We start from the raw sequence: 25,290 nt of genomic DNA on the forward strand, positions 1-25,290 counted from the left end.
TATGCTGGCCTCTGTTGCCAGCATTACTTGTTGCCTGAGGCCAAATATGCTGGCCTCTGTTGTCAGGATTACTTGTTGCCAGTCCTGAATGCTCACTCCTTGGACAGCTGCCCATTGTACACCCACAACTGCAAATCCCTCTTCAGGGGTGGTGGAATCAGAGTGTGGAAGTGGCATCTCCTCTCCATCTTCTTGAGTGGGACTAGAGACACTCCTGAAAAGTTCTGGTGTGGAATTGGGTCTAGTTGACCAGCTGGTGACAGAACCAACATTCATAGCAGATGGACCAGTGTCATGATATCTGCTTACTTGACTGAGAATCTGGAGGATTGTGTCTGTGATCCTCTGTCATCTCTCTGTTGGCAAAAAGGCATGGAAAATGTGAGTACTGAAAAATACTGCCAGGTGTTCCAGTATCTGGATGGGAACCAGTGAACTATTTGACTGGATTATCACAAAAACCATGAGTTTGCAGGCAGAGCACCATCTGGTGCATGTTGAGCTCTGCTTGCTCCCTGGACAACACCTTCATTTAAAAGTCATCCAGGGGAGGGAAAAGAAATAGTCCCCTCTGCCTGAGATGCACCAGTAGTACCACTAACACTTTTGTGAACCCCTTGGGGAGTTAATTAACCCAAAGGGAAAGGCATGGTACTGAAAGTGCGAGGATTTGTAGGAGACCTCAGAGACCTTCTGTGATTTTACAAAAACAGTTCAGCCACCTTAGATCTAGGATTCCATGCCTCTCTCCATTCTGCTTCAGTACTGGAAAGAGCACCAAGTAAACCCTGGTACCTCTCTCAGCAGAGGGAACTGCCTCTATCGCCCCAATATGAGGTAGATAGTATATGGCTGCTAGGATAGCTGCATGTTTATTTGCATCCCTTGATTTTGAGATCTGCCAAAACCTTTCCCTTGGTTTCCTTACAAATTCCAAGGAATAGTCTTTGGAGACATGTCTCCAGGAACCATGCGTCCAATATTGTGTTGTACCAGGTTCACACATAATCCTGAAACCTAGCCTGCACCTTGGGTGAGAAACTCCTGTGCATGTCATCATGCCAACCTGTCTCTAGCTTCATTCCCTGCCTTGGAAGAATAGGAATGCTGGAACTTTCCCATTTCCCAGATTTGTGCCACTTGGGGTTGAATTTGGACAGCTCTCTGTTCCTTCTTTCAAGATAAAGGGGCAAAAGCTCTGGTTGGCTTTAGTTCTCCCTGTCTTGAAAGCTGTGGGAAGTGCTCTGTTTTTGTCCTGGTTTCAATGAGAACAAGGTCTAATGCTTGCCAAATAACTTAGATCTGTAGAGTCCCCAGTAATCTACTTAGAGATTTCCACAAATTTCTTATGGCGACCACGCTGGAGGTGTTAGCTCTAGAACAAATAGTCAGCTGAGAAAGCAGCTGGCAAGGATACCTTTTCCAAAGTGTCTTGATTGGTTTGGAAAAGGTGTTGTTCCTCCTCCCAGAAATTGGTGACTGGAGAAAAACAAATTGGCTGCTGAGGCTCTGAGAGCAAACGAAATAATCTAGAAAGCTCTTTTCAGCTACACCTCAATGCATTTGTTGCATGGGACACAAGGGCCATGTTGCCCATCTGAAGGGATCACGGCCTGAGAAGACAGTGCTGCAACAGGTACATCAATTCACTGATGGTACCTTGAGTTTATCTAAGATTCCCTTAGGAAGAGTATAAAATTCATGCGATTGGTGTCTCTCTCACTAGCCGTGCAGTGAGGAGGACCACTTCATCTTCATCATTTTAGGATGGGTTCTGGAAAAAGGCATCTCTGCTGGCCTCAGTGGACCCTGAGGAAAGAGACTTTCTGGAGAAAGAAGTTAGAGCTGCAGCACTGGCTCTCATTCTGAGGCTTTAAGGCTCAATGGCTTAATAACCTTATCAAATATCCTAGAAAAAAACTCCCTCTGGAAAGAGGTGTTTTTTTTTTTTTCCATTGATGTGATCTTCCACACTCTTCACATCCTCACCATTTATTTATTTTTTGGTCCTTTACTGAGGAATGGGCAACTCTGAATCTGAGGAGTCAGATTGGCCTGAACATTGTGAGGGAGAGCTGGAAGGGGCGGGACTCCTCCACGCCTGAGGCTGCTTTCCCTTTTCCAACCTTGTTCTTTCAGTTGTTTAGGGAGTGAGCAGACCCTGTGAGGCCAGCTTGATATCAGTCGAGCCCTTGAGCTACAGCACCCAGGACAGGAGGAACAGGGGTGACAGCAGCACCACTGCTTGACCCCTTAAGTTTATTAGCACCTCTAGGCTATATATATAAATATATATTACCCCACTGAACAGCTGAAGAATAACCATCTGGATGTTCACTGGACCATTTATGAGGGAAAAACAGAGGCTGGGCAAAAAGAGCAGGAAAACAAACCCTTTACTGGGTTACTCATTGCATGTGAGGAAAATGTGGCCCACTGAGATACAAAATGGCACCCGCTGAGGTAAAAAACAGAGCCGGTGCTTGTGAGTGTTGGGCAGGCTGATTGAGAGTCCTGCCTGTTTGTCCCTGATATTGCAATAGTGCCTTGATGGAGGGGTCTGCCTCTGTTGCTCAACCTGCCGCCATCTCAGAGAGACACGGACCAGGCACTGTCAGCCCCAACTGCTGAGGTAAAAAAAGGTGCCCACTGAGGTAAAAGCAGACCTGATGCTTGTGAGTGTTGGGCAGGCCCTGGGTGCTCATGGAGAGTCCTGCCTGAGTGCCCCGAACACTGCAATAGCGCTGGGTCGATCCAGGGCTCTGCCGCTGACCCCCAAACCTGCTGCCACCTCAGAGAGGCACAGAGCAGGCGCTGCCAGCCCAAGCAGCAATTTCCCTCAGTGGGAGAAATGGTGAAGAAAGCAGCAGTTAATGTTTCTGCGGTGGAGAGAGCCGGGCCTCAGCCGCATCCGTCAGGCAAAAATGCTCCTTTCTCTCCAGAACTCAACGGACGACCTCGCTGAGGAGGGGAGTTGAGACAGGCTGAAGAGAACCATTTTCCCTTCGCTTTGCAATCACTGAGGAGGAGCTCCAAAAGAGATGACCGAACTCCAGCGAGGCAGGGACGGTCTGGGGACTGGATCCCTGTGCTTGTGGAGCTCCGCCCGCCTTTTCGTTGGCCCTGCCTCCAGCAGCAGCGAGGGACAATCCCATTGGTGAGGAATGCCCCCACCGCCACCAGAGAACACCCAATCTCCATGTGGGGTCCTGGCTTGAGGAGGGACCCTCATATTTGCAAGAGGTAGCGGCGGGGCCCCGGAGGTTCTGCCTCCCAGTGCAACAGCCCAGCCACACATTCATGGACATAAGAACATAGGTTATCAATGGCTACTGCTCATGTCTGTAAACATCAAGTCAGGAAGTTTATGTCATACTGGGCTCTGTGCCTATGCTCGAATGCTTCCCTCATAATGGCATCAATCACAAAGTGTGTCATAAATGATACACATATCCCAGCAGCACCTACAGTGGCGTATTGGCTGAGAGGGCAACGTGCTCTCCAGATGCCAGGTAAGGACTGAAGAAGAAATCATGTCTCTGCTAGGTCTGGGTTCAGTAGCACTACGCCTCTCTATACCAGTTGCAGAAGAACAATGGCAGAAGCCTGCTTTCCGGCTTGTAGGCTTTGCAGTGGTAGATGTGAGAACACTGTGAGAAATGGTTTGCTGGATTAGATGGGGCTTTGGCCTGACCCAAAGGCTATTATGATAGAATTCAGTAGCTTGAAAACCAGCTATGTTATAGTATGTGCAGTTATGTAAAACAATGAGCACTATGAAACATTCCACTCCAAAAAACTGTACTGTGCTTTAAGTGAATACCTCTGAAATCAATTTACTTGACAATATTTCTTCAGGGAGAAGCATAAGGGTGTTTTGTACAAATTATTTGTACAGGCTGAAAAATTACAAAACTGAACAAGTTTCAAGTTTAAAACTGTCAGTGCTTTTATTATTCAGGAAATAATGCTCCATCAAACAATGCTCTATGGACTAAACCCACATGCATTAGAAACAGCTGTGTTTAAAGATTGGTTATGGAGGTACTAACCCAGTAAATTATTGTAGGCCCACAACAATTTCCAACTGGACACAAGCTGAAAAGATGACAGATAGGCCTAGTGCAAGGCAGAAGTACTGAGTGAATTTCTATCAATCATTGGCTGCAGAGATGTTATTTTAATTCCATTACAGAAGTCCAGGTATTCTATCTTTAGCAAGGGAGAAAGATGGTCTGCTGAATCAAAGTACACCGTGCTTTATGCTTGCAAGCAGCACTTTGCTAAAAGGTCAGATTGAATTCCGACTGAAACGCAGGTCAATCTCTAAGCAGCCAGTAACACACAGTAGCTCTCACTGAGGAATCTCTCTCTATATTGGGTGTCCTACAGACTGAGGCAAGCTTCTCCATGTAAACTATATACTAAAAAGTGCAGGGTTGCTACACTGAAGGAAAAGAAAGATTTCTAGATTGCTCAGCTGTTTCTAACTTTCACAGTTGTTTAGATAAAGCACATTCTTTCACCAAGTACTACAGTCTCTCATGTTCTGGCATATTTTAAAGCCTACCTTATGACTGACCACACACACAGAAAGAGAGGAAGTCCTTGAGGTTTATTCCTACTGAGTGTGCACAGGTGTGCAGCCTTATTGTAACTCTGAAGAGAGATCTGGACATTGTTTATAATATACACCAAATCAGCCTGAATTAGCATCAAATACACCTGAAAGACACAATTTAATTACTAAATACGGATTTTCATTCTGCAGCTTAAGACAATTTCCACATGTTCCAGAAGAAAATGACCAAGGTTAGAAGTCTTATTTTTCACCATTTATTTAAAACCTTTACACCCCACCTTTTCAGAAGCTCCTCCTATCTTCTCTGCTGTCTAAAACATTGCCAGAGGAATCAATGTAATCTTGATTTCTCAACTAATGACTAAAAGGAAAAGTGGTCCCCTAATGCTATTAGAACATGGAGACAAATTATTCATGTCATTAGTACACAGCTGAGTATTTTCCCATGTGAAAAATGGTCATAGGAAAGATTTGAGAAAAGTTGTCCTTTATTTATTTAGCAGGAATGCGATAAAGGGTACTCTTACATTTCATGACTATTGGAGATTACATAATCTTGTCAGTTTCCTGTGAGAATGACCTGACTATATTCTATGATCCAACTCTGTAATTTAAAGAGGCAGTAAATATTCTAAATATCGAACAGTTGGAGAGATAATTGGATTTTCTTTATTACAGTTCAGAAGAAGGACCAAGGCTTTCCAAAAACAGAGGTAGTTTAAATAGTGAAACCATTTAAAGTCCCTAAAGAAAAAATTCATTCTAACAAATATACGTCTACAAAAAGCTCATGCACTTATCTTCATGCTGCAGTCAACTCTGCTAAGCAATTTTGTTTGAGCAAGTCATGACTTAAGCAGCGATTTTCAAGTACTGTGCCATGGCACACTGGTGTGCAGTGGATGGTCTACAGGTGTGCTGCAGGAGGTTGGGGAAAGATTATTTGTTAGTCGGACCACTGGGGGATGTGAGCCCCTGATGTCAGTGGGTGTACCTTATTGTCAAAAAACAGATGGTGTGCCTTATCAGTGGGCAGTGAGATGAAAAGGATTGAAAATAGCTGATTTAGAGTTTGTACAATTGCTACACAGGGAAAACAAAATCCTGGAACTAAGCCAAAGGTCTTATTGCAATTGTTAAATTATGTGGGATGACTTTGGAGAAGAATTCACCCTCAGTGCTCAGTTCAAGCAAACCACAAATTCATGTAACATATTGGAGTTAACATTTCAGACAAGATGGATTTTTGAAGAGGCAGAGCAGCTGGTCAAGGCAGTATAAGTTTCCATTTACACCCTTCAAGTTTTCTGGATAGTTGAAAAGAAACCTGCATTTAATACATTTAAATAAAAGCTTTTATTTCTTTTCTTTCAATAACATTTCTCCGCTGACAGTAGAGCAGCATCAGCATTGTAAAATCTTTACATCATTGAAATCATGCATTTTAAGCCTGCTATTGTACACTAATACTAAGTAAATGTACTTTTATTTTTAGAAGTGCTTAAATGCCAAGAGCAAGTACACTATGTCTTAAGGTTCAATTGTAAGTCCACTCCTTAAGCTCTTAAGTGTTCCTAGTTGTGGAACCAAGCCAATGAAGGTAGCAAGCCAGCATTCTTGAGTTGTGCTGTAAACTAAAACATCAGGGAACATAGCTGTGCACTGGTTTGCAACTGTACACTGCAATGCTCAAACCCCTGCAGTGGAAAGTACATGCAACTATGGAAACAGAATTTGCAACTGTTTCCTTTGTTACAGCAATGTGGAGTGGTATTCACAGAAGGTAATTGGTAGGTAGAAATGTTCAATCCAGACAGAAAGAACCTATAACCAGAAACTATAGCCAGGGAGAATTTGTAGGAAGGAATGAAAGCACAGAAAGGGGTAAACTATACCAGATTGTCCCCAGCAAATCTCTCCCTCCTTGTTAACTACAGCCACATTCAGAAAATGAGTTTGCAGATATAATGAACAGGTCTGCCCTCAATCGGTATTATGAGCACATGGTAACTGAATGATCAGTGCAAGTATTTTAGAGCTACAGTCATGCTAAATTTTAGCTCCAAAGAAATTTAACGGTTATTTTCTTCTGCGAGAGTTACATAAACAAGTGTGTGATGTGCCTTTTCTAAACTATAAATAGTAAGATGAGAGCTTGTCAGGTCTAGTTTTGCATTAAGTAAAAAGAGAGGATATTAAGAACTTCAACAGAAGGCATCTGTTCACCAGCAGTGTGACAAGAGCCTTGAGAGTTGTTCCTCAGCCCAATGGAAAAGAGCACTAACAATAGAAAAGGTCACTGCTTCTGTGCTGTTACTGCAGGTAGCTACCCTGTTTCCAGTACCCCTCTATTCCCATTACAGTTGTACTGCAGTTTTGTTTCCTAGCACACATATTACATAAGACAACTGTCGTTCCGGGCCAGCACATTTTATAGTGAGTATTACTATAGCACAGGGGTGTCCAAAGTTTTTGGCAGGAGGGCCACATCAACTCTCTGACACTGTGTCAAGGGCCAGGGGGGGAAAAAAAGAATTAATTTACATTTAAAATTTGAATAAATTTACATACGTTTACTTAAATGAATATATTAAAGATGAACATATGAATGAATGAATGGTCTTGCAATAGCTCAAGGCCTATAAAAAGCCTTGCACAAAGCAAGGCTGGCCTTTCCTTTGCTGCCGCTACTGCATCACAGACATGAAACAAGCAGCAGTGGAGGGAGCCCTCATCCCACAGCTCACACGAGAGGTCAAACAGTCGCCCTCACACTGAGAGCAGTTGCGTTGGAAAAGTGTGGGCTCCAACAAATCTCTGGAGGGCCAGAGGCTCATTGGAGACTAAGGGTACCCTGAGGGCCGCACTGAGAGGCCTCGAGGGCCACAAGTGGCCCCAGGGCCAGGGTTTGGGCACCCCTGCTATGCCAGAATATCTGGCATTATGGGACCTAACTAAGTGCAACAGATATGGAAGGATTATAAAGTGAATATAGCTCCCCTTATTCATGGATTCAGGTATCCACAGATCTGCCCCCCTAGGCCTATTACAGTACCTTTGCTTTTGTTTAGCAGCACTTGAAGCATAGTTGTTTCTTAGCAATATAATATTCTTGCTTTACAGAAAAATGTGACTTCCAGGAAACCAGCCTGCATGCTACACGGAGACTAACTGAACATTAACAGGAAGTAGGAGCTGACCTGCTTCCTGATAACATTGTTAGTCTCCTCCTTATTGTATGCAGACTGGTTGCCTGCACATTGTGTTCTTTAGTGAAGCAAGAATGTTGCTTTGTTAAGCAAAATATTTCCATGCTTGAAACACTTTCAAAAGGGAAAATGAAAGTAATGGGTATGAGCGTGGTGCAAGGATTTCTATTTACATAGGGTTCCTCTGTATCCACTGTTTCCGTATCTACAGGGGGGAAACAGAACCCCAGTGGATACCAGGGAACAGCCCATACTTATTACCTACCCCATTTGGACGAGTTTCTGGAGGAAAAATCCATTATGGGGTACAAGCCATGATGTGTATGCGCAACCTCCTGATTTTAGGAATGGGTTAAGTCAGAATGCCAGATGTAGGGGAGAGCACCAGGATGAGGTCTCTTGTTATCTGGTGTGCTCCCTGGGGCATTTGGTGGGCCGCTGTGAGATACAGGAAGCTGGACTAGATGGGCCTATGGCCTGATCCAGTGGGGCTGTTCTTATGTTCTTATGTTCATTAATTAGTATCCAATTAAGAGTAGCATAATACCTCCATCTTGTTATTCACCTCCATTTAAAGAGAAAAATAGCAGCACAATAGTTACAACGTGGTGGAGGTTCAAGCGATATGTAGTAGACTAGCCAGAAGCTAAGTGAAAACTTACCTATCCGGCTTCCTTGAAATTGTGTTTGATAAGTAGCATTAAAAAGCACACAAGAAAAACTACACAAAGGTTATCAAGATTTTTGAAAGTGCCTTTGAGCCATTTTGTAAGATATCCGTGTCATATGCTCATGCTAGGAGCCAAATATACACAGAGAGACATACACATTGCATGCTAGTGCCACTGTATTCATTGCTTCAGTTTAAACCAAAGGCTACATGGACTTCAAACCAAATTTTTCCAGTACAATGCACTGTAGAGCACTATTTTTGCTTGAATCAATATACACTATTCGTGGGCATGGACAGTCCTCATGTAACTCAGAGCACTCTAGTGTTCATCCTGATGTGTTACAAAAGAAGCAATAGCAGCCTCCCCCTTGCTATTTACTGAAATGCTACCATGGAGGGGCTGACTGCCTACCCACTTCTGTAAAAACCTACACAGGTGATGAACCCACACAAGTGCTCAACCCTTGGAGAACTTTTCCAGGTGCCAAAACCATGATAAGTGGTAGTTAAATGGGTAGCTACAGGAGTGAGATCCTTACCTATGATTGTACCTCATGGAAAACTTTCCCAACTAAAATCTGCCTGGCTCTTCCTCTATTTTCTTTTATGCATCAGTGGAAATCTGTCCTGTTTTATCCAGGCTTTTGATGTTTAGTATTGTATTATTTGATCTGAGTGAAAGGTCTGTTTTAACTCTTTCCATGGTCACTTTTATTCTTGTCAAATGATCCTCTTGCTCCTTTCTCTGCAGAAGATACAGGAGTCCATATTTTTCTGCCCAACTGTAGGAAAGCAGGGAAAGAGGATGAAATGAAGGCAATATTTTGATCTAATGGATCACACTGGAAAGGGTTAAGCATCTCCTTCCTCTTTTCTGAAGACAGTTGTGTGCACATACATCCTGTGGTTGCATTTCACATAAACATTCAGACTCATGCACCCTGTCTAGACTGACTCCAATGGAATTTGTTTATAATAAAGTCAGACATTACACTCCTTCATGCATGACCCCAAAAGCTTCTACAATGTAGATATCAGCCAGAAATAAAAACCTACAATTTTCCTTTCCTAACTCAAAAAGTCATGTCACCACCTCAGAACTCTCATAAATATCCTATGCAGCTTCAGTGTTTTCATGTTTCAGAATTATCTGCAGATCAACAAATGCTCTTCTTCCAGTATTTTTAAAAGGTGCCAGAAAAGTCTGAAATAGGCCAAGACATTCTACACACACTGTCACCTCAGATATCAATGCTTCATGTGATTTCAAGGTGACTCTGTAAATCTCCATTAGATACTATGAAAGTAGAGAGTTATTTTCTTTTTAAAGGAAAGATCTGCAATAAAAATGGGATTTTTGTGCAAGTTTGCAAAATCCACTCAAAAAAATTTAAGTTTAACTAATCTCATTTACTGTATTGTACTTCTAGATTACAGAGTTGGGGGAGATTATTGTATTTTGCAACACTAAGTTTTTCTGAAGAAGCTTACTTCTAGTTATGATGTATGCTACTTTTCATAAGAGACTGCTTCTTTTTATAGAGGTGTATAACTTGGATGGAGTTGTACTTACAGAAATTGCTTTAATTTTTCTTTTTAATCAGACAACGGTGATTCACAACTTCAAACACTGCACTAGAATGACAAAACAAGTAGGCATTCCCTTTTATCCCAAACATACAATCTCCATTACAAGCCAGAATGTAGAAAATAACACAAATAAGAACTTTTTGGGACAAGATCAGACAGCAGCAAGCTCTCAGAGTTTGCAATTGTGTTTTATAGCCTATGTTGGACAAAGATTGAAATACATTTAAGAATTGTCAAATAGGACAGCTATGTTTCAATAAAAAAGTCATCTTAATATGGCAGATTATTACATTTACGACCTAACAATTATTTAAAAATCATGTAAAGGCCTTGTAGAATGTGGCAAATAAAACACTGACAGTCAATGCCAGTAGCTTTCAATGTCAACTCATAAATAGAAGCTATTGTACAAAAAACCAAAAACATGATAAATCCTACCACACTGTTAAATTTTAGTTATTAAAAAAACAGAAATGTTAGTGCAATATTATGTCAGTATATCATGCTTTGGAAGTTTAATGGTGACTTTGTATAGACACAGAAAACAGCAATGTTTTAAAGTAGAGGTAATGAACAAAAGGATGTAACAGTAAACATTTACATACAGGTTTCTTAGTATTGTCCATTGAATGTTCAGATTCTCTTTTTTGCAATACTGCTGTCCCTGCAATCTTGCTGTCCAAAGGGCACGTTTATGGAGGTCACTCCATACTATATATATTTTTAATACCACATGGTCCTGCTTTATTGAATCAAAAATGAGTTCTAAAGTTGCAGAGCCTTGAAGTCATTGCAGTTGTTTCATTAAACTTCATTTGGGAGGACAGCTGAAAAAAATAAGTAAAATTCAGTGCTAAGAAATTTATAAGGCAATCCTAAGTACACTTACTTTGAATCAAGTCCCTCTAATTTTGGGACTAACTTCTGACTAAACATCCCTAGCAGTGAGCTGTTTAGTCATTTGAAGTAATAGATCAACTAAGCAAATATTCATGATTTCATACCACACACACACACACACACACACACTCTATACTATTTTCCTTTTGCAAACAATGCAGGTCAAAAACCATAATTCAGCATACAAGTTTGATAAAGGAATTATTGCTTCCCGTTTTTATACCCATAATGATTGGGTACAAAAAATAAAGACACTTAGAATGTATTTAGAAATAGCTACAAATGTAGCAATTTTTTAAAAAAGCAGCAAGGCAGGCAATTGTAACTTCGGTTAGGATGGTTAATATATGCCCGTGCAGATAAATGCAATGAGGGATGCATGATCTAGAGTAGGAATGGCCAAACCGCACCCTGGGAGCCATTTGAGGTCGTTGGGGACCCCCAAACCAGCCATAGGGAGCCCCCAGTCTTCAATGAGCCTTTGACCCACCAGAAACTGTTGGAGCCCACGCTGGCCTGCTACTGCCAGTCATGACCAGTGGATGTAAGCTGCAGGCCAAGTTAGAGCAAGGCATTTTATAGTCTCCATGTATTTTCTGCATTTCCGTGGGCATTATTTTAACCTTCCCATTGCCTCTGAACAACTTATGTCTCCATGTGTTTCTGGTTTGGTCTGTATGTTTTCATACAGAGGTACAGGAGGTGTGCAGTGAACAATTCATAGTTCTCATGTGGTCTACATGCCCTTCTTATAGTTCTGTGTATTATAAATAAGCTCAGTAAAATTCATTCCGTTATACAAGTTTCCTTTCTAATATATTCATTTATGTAAATGTATTCAAATTTGAAATGTAAACTTTTCTCCTGGCCCGTGCAGAGTGTGGCCCTCCTGCCAAAATGTTTGCCCACCCCTGGTCTAGAGGTTAGAAAGTTACTAGAATAATTCAAGGCATGCATAAGCTTCCTCCATCAGTGACAACACAATGCCAATTGTGTACAACACTATGAAGAAAGACCTTTTTCCTTGTCTTGTCTCAATTTCCCATTTCTAGTCCAATTTTAACTATCCAACACAACTAACATTAATCAAAATTATTCAGCTACAAAGCAGGGAGATAGCTCTCAACAATACAAGTGAGTAAATAGCCACTTGCAATCACTGTAGAAAAACCACTATCTTGAAGGAACACTTTAAATCTAAACACACATTTCCTTCATCCCAAATCCTGAATACACTTATTTGGAGTAAAGGAATTTATAATGGAATAAATGTGCTCAGGACTGAGTACTCAACTCGCAAAAAACAAACACATCAATTTCAAATGTTCACTTCTAATGAGTACCAGGATATTTCCCTTAGAAGATGCAAGATCAGCTTGCTTAATTCTTTCATACTGCTTTTTTGAAAACCAGTTCCATTTTAGATTGCTATGCTAATACAGTATATTATTTAGATACCAGAATAAAATACTGTTTCACAATGTCCTAAATGCTCGCACACTAGCATAACAAGCAATCTTACCCAGTTCTGAGAAAGCAAGAGAGAGAAGCAACTTTTCCTTAATTAATAAATATATGAACTCTGTTGGACAGAATGTTAACCTGTGGTGTGGAAGCATACCGCGTATGTTGCAGCTGGCCTCAATATACTTCTAGTGGAACAACAGCACACTTGATCAAATTGTGGACACTGGCACTGAACAAAGCCCACATGGTTTAGGTCTAGAAAGTGATGCTACGTACAAGAGCAAAGAGTGAATGTGGCATAAATAGCCCTTATGCACTATTTCTGCATCAATGTATTCTAATAGCCCAGTCCTATGCTTCCCAAAGCCTGGAGGAACAGTGGCACCAAAACAGTTACTGCTATATCCCATGGGAAGTGACTTTTTATGCTTTTAAAAGGCATTAGGAGGGCTGGGGAAGCCCCAGGCTTCCAATGCCTTTTAAAGACATAAAAAGTCACTTCTGGTGTTCAGTGATTAACCAGAAGTTGCATTCCCCCCCCCCCCCCGCCTGTAATTGTCATTCTGCATGCAGCCTCTGCTGGGCTCTGAATACCTTCTGGAGCCAAGGGGAGCACAGTTCCCCTCACCTTCAGAGAGCGCATGCGGGGATACAGTGTATATGCCTGTATACAGGTGCCACTCCAAGAACAGCAAGTTTGAGATTACAAATTAATCCCTCACTCAGCATCTCAGTATGGTAGATTATACCAACTGTACTGCAGAATGGAGTAGCAGCAAGTTTGTATTTTAAGAATAAAAATTCAAGGTGATTCAGATATTGCTTTGGCATCCTGCATTGTGGGAAGAAATCAATGAATATACAATCCTGTTCAAGTAAGATGTTTTCAAGTGTCTCAGTCAAGAGGTTCCTGTAGACTTGCATTTCTTTTCATATAATGGCACTGCTGTTTTTGTAACACAGGAAAATAAGGTACTATTAACAGACTACTGATTAGTTTTCAAGCCATGCAGAGGGCAGTTTTGCTTATTCAACCCACCCAAAGGTGTGTGTGCAAGCAAGACTTCTACAAAGATGATTTAATGAACATAGTTCTGTTTCATGGGTAGTAATCTTGGGTATCTTAGTTTAATAAGCTGTTTACCAGTGTTATCAGGAAAAAGGACCTGGGAAAAGGCAAGCTGACAGAGGGGCATAGTAGTTAATGTGTGCACACCCTATTCCTACTTTCCTTTTACAGTTTAAGCAGTTGAACAGGGAGAACCTTGGTAATTTTTATCTGCTGCCACCATCCCAGGCTAGAGACCAGGTGAAGGGGGACATCTGGGGAAAATCCCCCTGCCAGCACTGAGGGGGTCCCAGCACTTATTAACTACTAAATCCATAGTGGTACTTGCAGGGTAAGGAGACATTACAACCCACTTAATTACCCGTTGGCAAGTAGGCAAAGAGTCAAAATGTAATTAGTTGTGCAAAGAAACAGAATTAAACAAAATGGGGGGGGGGAAGAGTATGGAAATGTAGAAAAAGTAAAGCAGGTTGATGGAAAATGTCTGGGTTGGCTAGATTGAGACAGAACAGGCCAAATGGAAACTTGCATCCAGTAACACCTAGCAGATGAAACTAGGATGCCACTCAAAAGCACACAAATGAACATTCCCAGATAGGAACTATTTCTAAGCTGGAGGCTAACATTGGAAATTTACATTTGTCCTAGAAACCCTTAGTCCCTGCACTTGCTGGAGAGCAAGTGGGTGTTTTTTGGGTCCCAGCTTCAAGATGTGCACAGAAGATGGCAGAAAAAACAAACAAACACAAAGCTTCCTAATGTTAGGCCCTAAATATCCTATAAAAGCCCAATCCTATCCATATCTACTCAGAAATAAGCCCCATTGCAGTAAATAACATTTACTTCCAGATAAGTGCAGATAGGAATGATGCCTGAGTTGATATCATCAAGTTACCTGATCGGAGGAGTGGAACCTATCTGGCCTAGCCATCCCACCCCTTTTGCCTAGATAGAGAGATCAGACTGCCCTATGACAAGGCAGCCCTTGTTGCTAGGCTCAGCAACTATTCTAAACAATCAATAATTTTTCTGAATCCACAAAGCCATTGGCTTGATAGTAATGGAATTTCAAATAAAGGACAAAAGATTCTTGTAGAAGGATGCCCAGCAGGTTTTTATGCTGCTGAAGTTGCACAGGACCTTCTGGGTGGTTAGAAGTGTCCAAAAATAAAGAAAAGTAAGGGAAGTATAGGGCATTCATCACAATAGGATACAACATATCCAAGGCTGCATGAAACTACTGGCTTGATATCAATGGAGGAGGATGGACAGGCTTAAGAACTAAGTTTTTTCATTTAGGCAACAGACTAAGACACACAGTGGTAAGTAGCAAGACAGAACAGTTTTGCTTACTTCAATAATGTAGTTGTGCCCTTTAAAATAGACTTGTCAAGCTGGCCATACTTTAGCAATCATGACTAAGGCAGGCCAGGTCCATCAGATACAGCTCCTGTAATACAACTAACAGATATCATGAACTTAAAAGAAAGATTTACTGTGTTCACTGTTTAGAATTTGCTGAGAGTCACTGGCAGTTAAGAAATCTACTGATAGGTTCCGAGAATGTATTTACTAAACCATCTTCAGAAGCAATGGGGTTTTGTGCATTTTTCTGCAGGGATAAGTCTATTTGTTTTTCTAATTTCAGAAACATTTTATGGGTCAGTCTCACTTGAAAAAAGTACATGCTCACTGAAGTTAACATTTCTGCATGACTTGAAACTAGGAGTACTTGCACAGCAGTTAAATGCATTGCATACTAGTGCCACAAACCTTTGAATAAATGAATACTTCAACATAATTCAGATATCAAGTGTAAAAAACTACTAACACTTACCTTTTCTTTTTTCTAAAATTAGTGTTGTAATTTGCCATTTGTTTTAACAGCCACATTCTTGAACACTTTGAGCTTGTGCTCTTCGTGGAGATCTCAGTTGCCTCAAAGCAGCATCTCCATACTGAATACCTGAACCCATCCTTTCTGGATCCAGTTCACCTAATTAAACAAAACACCCCAATTCAAACAAAGTTGTAACATTATGTAACACAAACATCATTTGTTAAATTTTTAATGTTTCTTATACAACTCATAGGTGCTGAATTCAATGGTAATCTTAGTTTTTTTTGTATCAAAATTTTTAGTTGTCTTAAATTTTCTGTTTGTATCTATCCTAGGGTCTAATATACATGTCATATTAGACAATTGCATAGTGTAAGTTGTGGCTAACCTATTGATGCTTTTTTGCACAGCAACATTTTTATCTTCAGATCCATTATAAGAAGCAACAAATGCAGACACTTGTACTTTATTACTTTTTAATACAAAGAAAACATTTTCTTTATGGTTCTAGTTAATAATCAGTGTTTTTTTCAAGCTGACAATGTGCTAGGTTCTAGCAAATGAGACCAAGAAAATATAAAAGTCATGTAATAGACTTTTTTTAATTAAGGCGTAGAAGCAAAAATAATTTATATTAATAAATGTATTTATAATAAATTATATAAACATATGTATAAATATTAAGGACATATTTAGAGAAGTAGGTGTACTGCTTTTCTAAATTAAATGTATATTAAAAGTTTGAAAAAACAAACAAAACATCCACAGCTAAATAAAGTATCCTTTAAGGCACTGGTCCTAAACCTGTGGTCTGGGGACCAAAGGTGGTCTGCGAGACCCTGTGAGAACCTCAGGAAAAAAATTGCCTTTTATCACTTCCAGCTTGCTCCTCCTTGGACCACCAGAGAGGAGAATGAACTGCCTGCAGTTAGTAACAAAAGCAGCAACCCACAAGTCTTCACTATAAATAATACATCTAGTAAATCTCTAGTTATTACAAATGTAATTTTATTTTTTGTGTGAAGGGGTGGGGGTTGCATTCAGGACCTATGAGAGGGGGCACAGGGGGTAATTTGTATCTGGGTCCAGGGTCAAAAAGGGGGCCCAGGAGTCAAAGGAGGGCCCCCAGAAATTTCCTGGGATCTTATATTTTCCAATCTCATCCAGACTTGCTGCCCACATGGGATGCTGGGTGACAGTGGCTGTGGCTGCCACAAGTCATACGTGCTGGGCCAGGGAATGCATACATGTCACTCCTGAACAGTGTCAAATATGGGAAGAAATTGGCCTGTTACAGTAGCTCTTTGGCTTGTGGATCTGCTTTCCATGGAATGTATCAAGGACACAGCTGTGGAACTACAGCCTCTGTAGAAGTACGTTTTGATACACATAGGACACTTTCCATTCTAACGTGAGCCTAAATATGATGATGCTAGTTTTCTGCAATGATTTTCTATATTTAAAATTTTTTAGAGACTATGAGTGTGTCTGGTTTTCTGTATTATTGTATCTAGCTGCTGACAGTGTGGGCAGGTAAACCTGGGCTCCACATTGGGAAGCACAGTAGATCAGGACTCCAAATACTCTTCCTTCTGTTGCAATTCTTCCCCTGCAGCCACCCCTTTCAACTCTGTTTCACCCCTCTCCTCCGGGGGGGGGTGTCCCAAAAGAGATACTGTACCCCCTGATAAAATTCCGCTTGGAGGCCCTGGTTGCAATGTGGTCCATGCCAGTTCCAATTTTTGTCTCAGAGGTTCATGGGCTCCTAAAAGTTGGGAACCACTGCTTTAAGGACACTTTTTAATGTACCTCTTTTCTATTCAGTTACTTGTATTCAGAGTAATCCCACCAGAGTAATTCCATCTAATCTTCTTGCTATGACTATTTTATGCAAGTAAACTGATCAGACACATTTTTTAAAAAAGTATTTTCCCTGCCTTTTAACAGTGATTCGAGGGCACATTTTCTGATTGCTAAATCTCTTTGATGCAAGAAGAGGCCTTGAGTCATTGGAAAATAAATGAAACTGAGAAAACATGCAGAGAACAACCAAGTACATGTTAAGTATTTCAGTGGGTTCATTTCTATTTGCATAAACTTATTTCTACTAATGCATTTGACAAGTTAAGGCACAATTAAGTGATAACTAAGTGCTATTTTATTACAATGGAAAAGTAAACCTAGCATAAGAATGTTGTTACTACACAAACTATATGGTTTCTAATATTATACCCTTGAAAATATGAAACTGCTGGATTGTGATTAGTTACCTGACTCAATTTTATTAAGTATTTTTCTTGCACACTGTACAAAGGCCTCTTCAACATTCTCTCCTGTCAACGCACTCGTTTCCAAGAACATCAGCTCTGCAACAGTCATAAAAAAGTCAATCCCACCATTATTGTTTGCCATTTTGGTTCAGAGAATGGTCAGGAAGCATCTGGTACAGTTCAACTTCTTAAGCCAAGCAGGACTGGCCCTATAATCTCACATGATAGCAGACCATCTCACAAGCATCTCTCTTGAACTGTGTACAGTAACTGAACAAGATGTATTGCCACACCAGATAAATATAGATTATTTCACTAACACAGGATGTCATTCATTGTGTAAAGTGCTGTATAGGGAGAAACGTGCTGAACATCCTGCATCAAAATGTATGTTCACTATTATTACATTTATAACACAGCTCTCTTCCATGGAACTGAAAGTGACATACAAGGGTTTGCAACAGTCTCCTATCCAGAGACTAACCAGACATCTTATATAAAAAGATAATGTCTTGTTTCTATACTCATTTAAAAGAGGATTCCAAGTCCCTGCCAATGTATTCCTTGAAAGCCATGCATATAAGTACATACCCATTTGATTAGAACTAAACCAAAATGAGAGGGGTGTGTTTCTCTCTCTCTCTCAAATACACACACCCCTTTAAAAAAAAAAAAACCCTTTGCTTTCTACAACCCTGACCTTTTGGCAATTGTTTGAGGAGAACTATAAAATGGGATGAAACCATTTCTCTACTTAAGAGTGAGAGCAGAATGCATTGTCCTCACTCCAATTTGAAGTTGTAGTGATGTTGTCACATAGCTGCATGACCACATCACTCTTCAATCAGGAACAAACCTCTATTAAAAATGGTACTGACAGATTGGGAAAAGCAACGGCTATGAACAGGAAGCACACAGCATGCAGACTAAACAAATGATGGGTGGGGGAATGAAACATCTTCTCGTCCTCCTTTTACTCTGAAAATTGTAAAAGGAAGTTCAGCACAGTCCAATATTTACCACATTAAAAAACCATTTCACAAGCATCCTCCTGAACAAACATTGGCAACATAGCCTATGAACTGCATCTAATCCACATACACTCCCCTCCTGGTCAAGGCAACACTGTATTTGCTACATTTATTTAAGAATATTTCTAGCCCTAAAGAGAATTTTTATAAAATGATGTATAGATGGTATTTGACTCCAGGTAGATTGGCAAAAATGTATGAAAATATACCAAACAGATGTTGCAAGTGTAAAGAACAAGAAGGAATGTTCTATCACATGTGGTGGACCTGTAACAAAAGCGAAAAAATACTGGACTTTGATACACCAGCAAATGCAGTTGATATTGAAAGTAAATTTACAAATGAAACCAGAAGCTTTTTTGTTGAGAATACTGGAAGATTTGATTCAGAAAGACTATGAAACTATGTTTTTATACATGACAACTGCTGCAAGAATATTGTATGTCAAATACTGGAAAGTTCCAGAGATACCTGTATTGGAAGAGTGGTAGTTAAAGGTACTGCATTTGGTAGAAATGGACAAACTTACAATTCTTCTTAAAGACAAGTCAGTAAAATGTTTTATGGACAATTGGAAACCATTCATGGACTTCCTACATGTTGAGGGGAAAGTGGGCCAAGTGATCTATGGATTTGATCAGTAGATAGGAGTTAACTTTTATGTGTTTTTTATTTTTCTGTTTGTGTGGAAAATGTACTCTATAATAGGTAGAGACTGTTTAAGATTTGATAATTTTTTGTATGATTTTGTAGTAGAAGAAAGAAATGTAGTTCAAGATCTCCACACTTGCCACATAACTTGTAATTGTTTTTAATTTTTTTGTTTATGTGTATTTTTAATAAAACTAAAAAGTAAAAAAAAGAATATTTCTAGCCCACTTTCCCAATTTACGCAAAGTTTCCCATATTATTGTTTTATAGGGGTGGGAAAGAGAAAGCAATTATGAACAGCGCTTTAGTGACACCCAGGTTCACTACTGCTAAACCCAAAATTTAAGTCATGAAAACACTTACCATTCTCTTGGGCAAACCTGGATGCTTCTAGGAAGGTAACTTCCCGATCTCCATCAAGATCCTTTTTGTTCCCACACAGTATTATTACAATGTTTTGACTTGCTAACATTCTTGCATCTGTCAGCCAGTTAGTTAGTGCATTGTAGGTTTCTCGGCTGAATCACAAAATAAAAAATTATCAGAATGAATTGCATCTTTCCATCCAAAACTGCACTTTAGACTACACCAAATATAGCCACCTGCGTTGTACACAATAAGTTTGTACTTCTTTTGACGGTGGATTAACATTACTGCAGGAAATTTTCTTTCACCCAAAAGTATTTTCTCCTGGGTTGAAGCTGCAAACTAGTCATGGTTCAGTGATACAGGACAAGTTGTGGAGTACCTGAAGCCTCCTAAAGACTGGAATAGGTGCATTTGTTTTAGGCCCCACCTCACAGGAAGATATCAACTGCAACTTAAAAAGGACTAGCACTTTAACAAGGCCAATGAGTTTCCTGCTGCCTTAGGGATTCACAAGATGGCAAAAATGGAATTCCAAGAACATCTCTGAGAAGGAGACACAGGGATACAGAAAGGGCAAAGCAATATTTTCGACTATAGGGAAAATACAGCCCCTTGGATTCTTCCTCCTCTTCATCCATTGCTGTTTCAATTCCAGAACAGTGACATGAGAGAATCTCCTTGACGTCCCTGGACCCCGTGAATGTTCCAGAACAGCCAACTCCAGGACCACAATATACTTGTATCTATGGCAAACTACTACCACCAAAGTACAGTGAAACAGATTTAACAGATAAAAGGGTGCCTGTTGATACTGAAAGTCTGTTAAATCTGAATGCACTCAAGTTAAAAGACATGCATACACAAAAGATGTGATTAAATTTTCAGAAAATGTCAGTTCCTTCCAAACCCTGCTAAACTGAGGTCTGATAAAACAAGGGTTCTCTGAATAAAGAAGCCTGAACACAATTGTAATTTTTGAAGAAAACATGGCTTGCGAGGGGATATGGGCCATGGACTAGAACAGTGGTTCCGAACCTGGGCAGCATGACCCCCCAGGAAAACTGGATACACTGCATTCCCCCTTAAAGGAGAGTGGCTACAGCAGCAATAGCATCTCAGTAATTGTACACCGCTGCAAAAAAGTTATTTTTTGAAGTACCTGGGAGTAGCACCAGCCATCTGAAGGGTGTGGGGGCCACAGCCTCCACTGTGGGCCTCCCCACTGTTCAAAACGTCTTCCTGCTGCAGTCATGACCCATTTCTGGTCTGCACCATGAAACCGGAAGTGGGTTGTGATCAAAGCAGGGTGCCATTTTGAGCAGTGGGAATGCCTGAGGTAGCAGCCCCTGCACCCTCCAGTTCAGGGGTGCTCAACACGTCGATCACGATCTACCGGTCGATCGCGAGGCAAAATGAGTCGATTGTGGAGCCCTTAGTCTACTCTAGTCTATAGACTAAGGGCTCCACGATCGACTCATTTTGCCTTTAGCTGCTAAAGGGTTGGGCTTGACTTTGCAGGACAGCCCTCACTAATCGATTGCGGAGCTCTAGCTAGACCTCTCCCAACTGGGCCACGTGGGAGCGGCGAGGTTGCTTTGGGGGCAGCAGGCAGGCTGCAGATTTCTGCCCTTCGCATAACCAGCTCGGGCTCTTGTGATGGCTCAGCTTCAGGCGCGCTTCTTCACCAATGACATGAGGTACGTGTGGGAAGGAGCCTGGCTGGGGCTGCAGTGCTAGTTACTTACATGGGAGTAAGCCCTGTTGGATCTAATGGGGCTTTCTTCTGAGTAGACATGCCTAGGATGGGGCTCTGAGGCTGCAAGCTTGTCCACACTTTCCTGGGAGGAAGCTCCACTGGCTCTAACGGGGCTTACTTCTGAGTAGACATGCATAGGATACGGCTCTGGCTTCGTGGAACTAAAACTGAGCCACATATTCAATTCAGTCCCAATGGAACTGCGAGGTTGTTTTGTACCATCACTTCACACTTCCCTGGGGGTGAATCCTTTGAACACAGATTTACTTCTGAGTAAACATGCAGAAAACTGTACTGTTAATCGCCTTTTTCCCCCTATAACTTTTTTCTTTGTATCCCCCTGTGCATCTGTTTGCTAAATGCAGACACTTTATGCATCTGATAAAATGGGCTTTGGAGCCCAATCCCATGCATGTCTACTCAGAAGTATATCTCATTATAATCAATGGGACTTGCTCCCAGGAAAGTATGGATAGGATTGCAGTCCTACAACACAGTCCTATGCTTGTTCTACCCTGAATTAAATTCCATTATAGGCAATGGTGCTTACTCCCAGGTAAATGTGCATAGGATCAATCGTATGCCTGTCTACTCAGAAGTAAGTCCAATTATAGTCAATAGTTCTTACACCCAGGTAACTGTAGTGGAGCTAAACAAGGATTGGGCTTGACTTTGCAGGGAAGGCTCGGAGCAGAACTTCGGTTGTGCCTTGGAGAACCTGAGGAGCGTCTCCAGAAGGGCTCAGGAGCAGCCCGGGGGCTGTCTGGAGGAGTTGCTTGGGGCCACTCAGAAGTGCCGCTGATGCAGGGTGGTGGCAGCCTCCGGCTGGGGAAGTTCAGCAGCAACTGAGAGATGCAGGTGCCCAAGGCTGCGGTCCTCTCCTCACTTACCCGGGAGTAAACCCCATTGACTAGCATGGAGCTTGCTTCTGAGGGGACATGCAAAAGATTGGGCAAGTGTATAGAAGAGAGAATTTCAGCAGATGCAACTTATCATCCCACAGATGACAAGCTCACCTGCTGAAATTCTCTCCTACACAATTTTAAAGGTCCAGGATCCCTAAAGTTGAAAGTTTGAGCACCCCTGCTCTAAAGCTCCTATCCACACTTACCGGAGAGTAGTCCCCATTGACTAGCATGGGACTTACTTCTGAGTAGACACCATAGGGTTGGGCTCTGAGGTTGCAATTCTGTCCACATTTACACAGGAGTAAGCCCCACTGACTATAATGGGATTTTTAAAAAAACTCTGGTAGATCTCCGGGCCTTGCTGGGTTTCAAAGTAGCTCTCGAGCCAAAAAAGTGTAAGCACCCCTGCTCCAGTTGGTCAGCGCTAACCCCCAAGCACTTTAAAAAACCCTTTTTCTCAGCATCGACGTAATCACTGAGGTGTGGTCACTCGCCCCCTCCCACCCATACTTACAGAGTGTTCCCAACCTTTATGTAAAGGATGGAAACCACTGGACTAGAAGGCTAGGCTGGCTCCTCAGGAATTTGAAAGGGGGATCCCATGATGCCAATACCTAATCAGACAAAACTACATGAACTTACACTTTCACCTATACAGTGGGGAAATGCAAGCAAGAGTTCTTTTTCCTAACATCAGGAACTCCAGACTAGGATTGTTAATCTCCTACCTGATAGCCCCAGCAGTTCTCAATACATTGGTGACCCCAGCACCCCACTCTTCCACCCCTCTGTTAGCTGCCTCACTGGTGTCTCCAACACCGCACTTTAGGCCTCTTCCACTACTTCTGCCTCTCTTTTTCATCATTCACCCACCTTTCCTGCTGCCTTTCTCTGCCCTCTTGCTACTCTCCAGAGTCTCTTCTTCCTGTCCAATCTCCAACCTTTCCCTCCTCTGTCCTCCCCTGCCTCCCTCTGATGTCCTCAGTCTCAGTTCTCTTTACGAACTGGCACTGGCTGTCCACATTTCTTGCAGCAGACCAGTGACAGCTATGAGAAGTGGCTGCAGAACATGGGTAGCCCAGCAATGGCCAATGACACCATTGATGTCGATACCACAAGGCTTTGTCTCTGTATTGGAAATGTGGAAGATCTGGCAAGAAGGTAGATGTGGTATCAGCAGTGGCCCCTTTAAGAGTAAGGCTGGGCATCCCAGAGTGTGCTGCACAGCTGCAGCCACTTGAAGGCAATAGGGCCCTCGGGCATAAAAGCACCTGATGAAGGGAGAGTTTGGTGTGGGTAGCAGAAGGAGGAAAACTTGAGGAAAGACAGACTGGATTAATGGACTGAGGAATTGATGGCTAATGGACTGCTGATGGACTGATGTGTGAATGGACTTTGGAAGCTGCTGAAGCAGAAACTACTGGAGACACTAAGACTGGTGTTTGGCTGCTGTGCCCAAGACCTGCTGAGGACCAAGGGGCTGCTGTAGTGGCAGGAGGCTGCTGGCAGGAAGGCGGACCTCTGTAGGTTAAACTGGTGGTGGGGTCCAGCAGTACTGCAGGGCAGAACCAGGGTCATTTTTGAGGAAAGAAGGGGAGCTAATTAGCTAAAAGTGGGCATAATTCTCCAGGCAGAGCTTGGACTAGGAATCTGGCAGAACAGTCTCCTCTGCCACTTTGGCAGGATGGATAGATAGTAGTGTCTTCATTATAAATGAATACAATTATGTTTATCTAAGGATAAGTCGAAGGCATAGTAGAACATAGCATTACAATCTTATATAGATAAATTTTTTTACCTAGTGATGTCATAAACAAGTAAGGCACCTGCAGCACCTCTGTAATAGCTTCGTGTTACAGATCTGTAGAGGAAGTTTAAATCAGTAGGTTTTTGTCATTCTACAAAGAAGGCAGTAAGCTTTAGCCTACACAGGATTACCTACAAATAGTTAAGAATCTATTGAAAAAATGAATACTTATTCGCAGAAACTAACTAAAAGGAGATGTTTAAGTCTCATTGATTTTAATGGAATCATGTGCTTAACTCCCCAGATGAAACCAATATGACTTAAGTGCTTAAGCTTCTCTAGACTATGCCTGATATTTCTCTATAGTGACAACATAGCTAGTTCTATACATTCTAATAAAAACTGCTGTCATCAGAAACTTGTAATGTAAACATTAACCCTGTTCTTATTTCTCGCTAACATCTGACATGCCATCACATTTCTGTACTGAATTATATAAAAATATACCTGAATCGTTCTTGTCCAGCTGTATCCCATATCTGTAATTTTACGTATTTGCCACCTACATTTATTATCTTTGAACCAAACTCCACTCCTATAGTATGATTTGAATCATCTTTGACTAGAATAGAGAGAATCTCCATTAGTGTGCACAAAAACCAGTTAAATTAGTTATATATAAGAGAAAACAACTTTATGGTAAAGTCATTTAAATGTCACTTATTACCTAAAGAAACAAATTACACATAATTCAATATGTCTTCAGTGTCATCAAAATATTCTTCTGTGAATACTTGTTTGGGAATAAGCTGAAGTTAAAATACATAGCAAGATGAAATGCATTATTTATTAGATACACAATCCTATACACAACCATTCACATGTGTTTAACTTTGGGTTATATGCAAATACTATGGTGTGCAGTAGTGCTGCAAGTTCCAAAGTGTATCTCTAATGAAAGGAGATGGTTAGTTATCTCACTGAAGAACCATGTTTGAGTTTCACACTACAACAAAGATAACATTTCCCACTCTCCCCCAAGGGTTCCCAACATATCATACCCCTTGCCATCAGCAATCCATCAAGACAGATCCTAGTTCCACTGATCAGTCCACACACCTTATTTGAGTGTCACAGAGGTCAGGAACTTTGACACTTCTCACTATAGCAGGGGCAACCAAACTTGCTTAACATAAAAGCTGCATATGATAGACTTCAGATGTTTGAG

At 41.3% G+C, this 25,290-nt stretch overlaps 1 protein-coding gene across 3 annotated transcripts in view; it reads right to left on the bottom strand.

The window, feature by feature from the left end:
• Positions 1-10,027: 10,027 nt before the first annotated feature.
• RAB4A (RAB4A, member RAS oncogene family) overlaps positions 10,028-25,290 on the bottom strand; it is a 28,774-nt gene continuing 13,511 nt past the window's right edge. For 2 of the 3 annotated variants that reach the window (XM_066616753.1, XM_066616770.1), the window contains 6 exons: positions 24,570-24,684; positions 24,114-24,176; positions 19,646-19,800; positions 17,601-17,696; positions 15,328-15,486; positions 10,028-10,881 (listed from right to left, as the gene is read on the bottom strand). In XM_066616753.1, coding sequence (XP_066472850.1) covers positions 15,371-15,486; positions 17,601-17,696; positions 19,646-19,800; positions 24,114-24,176; positions 24,570-24,684 — 545 coding nt within the window. In that variant the 3' untranslated portion in view covers positions 10,028-10,881; positions 15,328-15,370. Of the gene's footprint in view, positions 10,882-14,849; positions 14,952-15,327; positions 15,487-17,600; positions 17,697-19,645; positions 19,801-24,113; positions 24,177-24,569; positions 24,685-25,290 lie in introns of those variants that run through there. The other variant, XM_066616760.1, reaches the window with a different exon arrangement.

This window comes from Tiliqua scincoides, chromosome 1 (assembly GCF_035046505.1).
Source record: "Tiliqua scincoides isolate rTilSci1 chromosome 1, rTilSci1.hap2, whole genome shotgun sequence".
In the NCBI taxonomy this organism is placed as follows: domain Eukaryota; kingdom Metazoa; phylum Chordata; class Lepidosauria; order Squamata; family Scincidae; genus Tiliqua; species Tiliqua scincoides.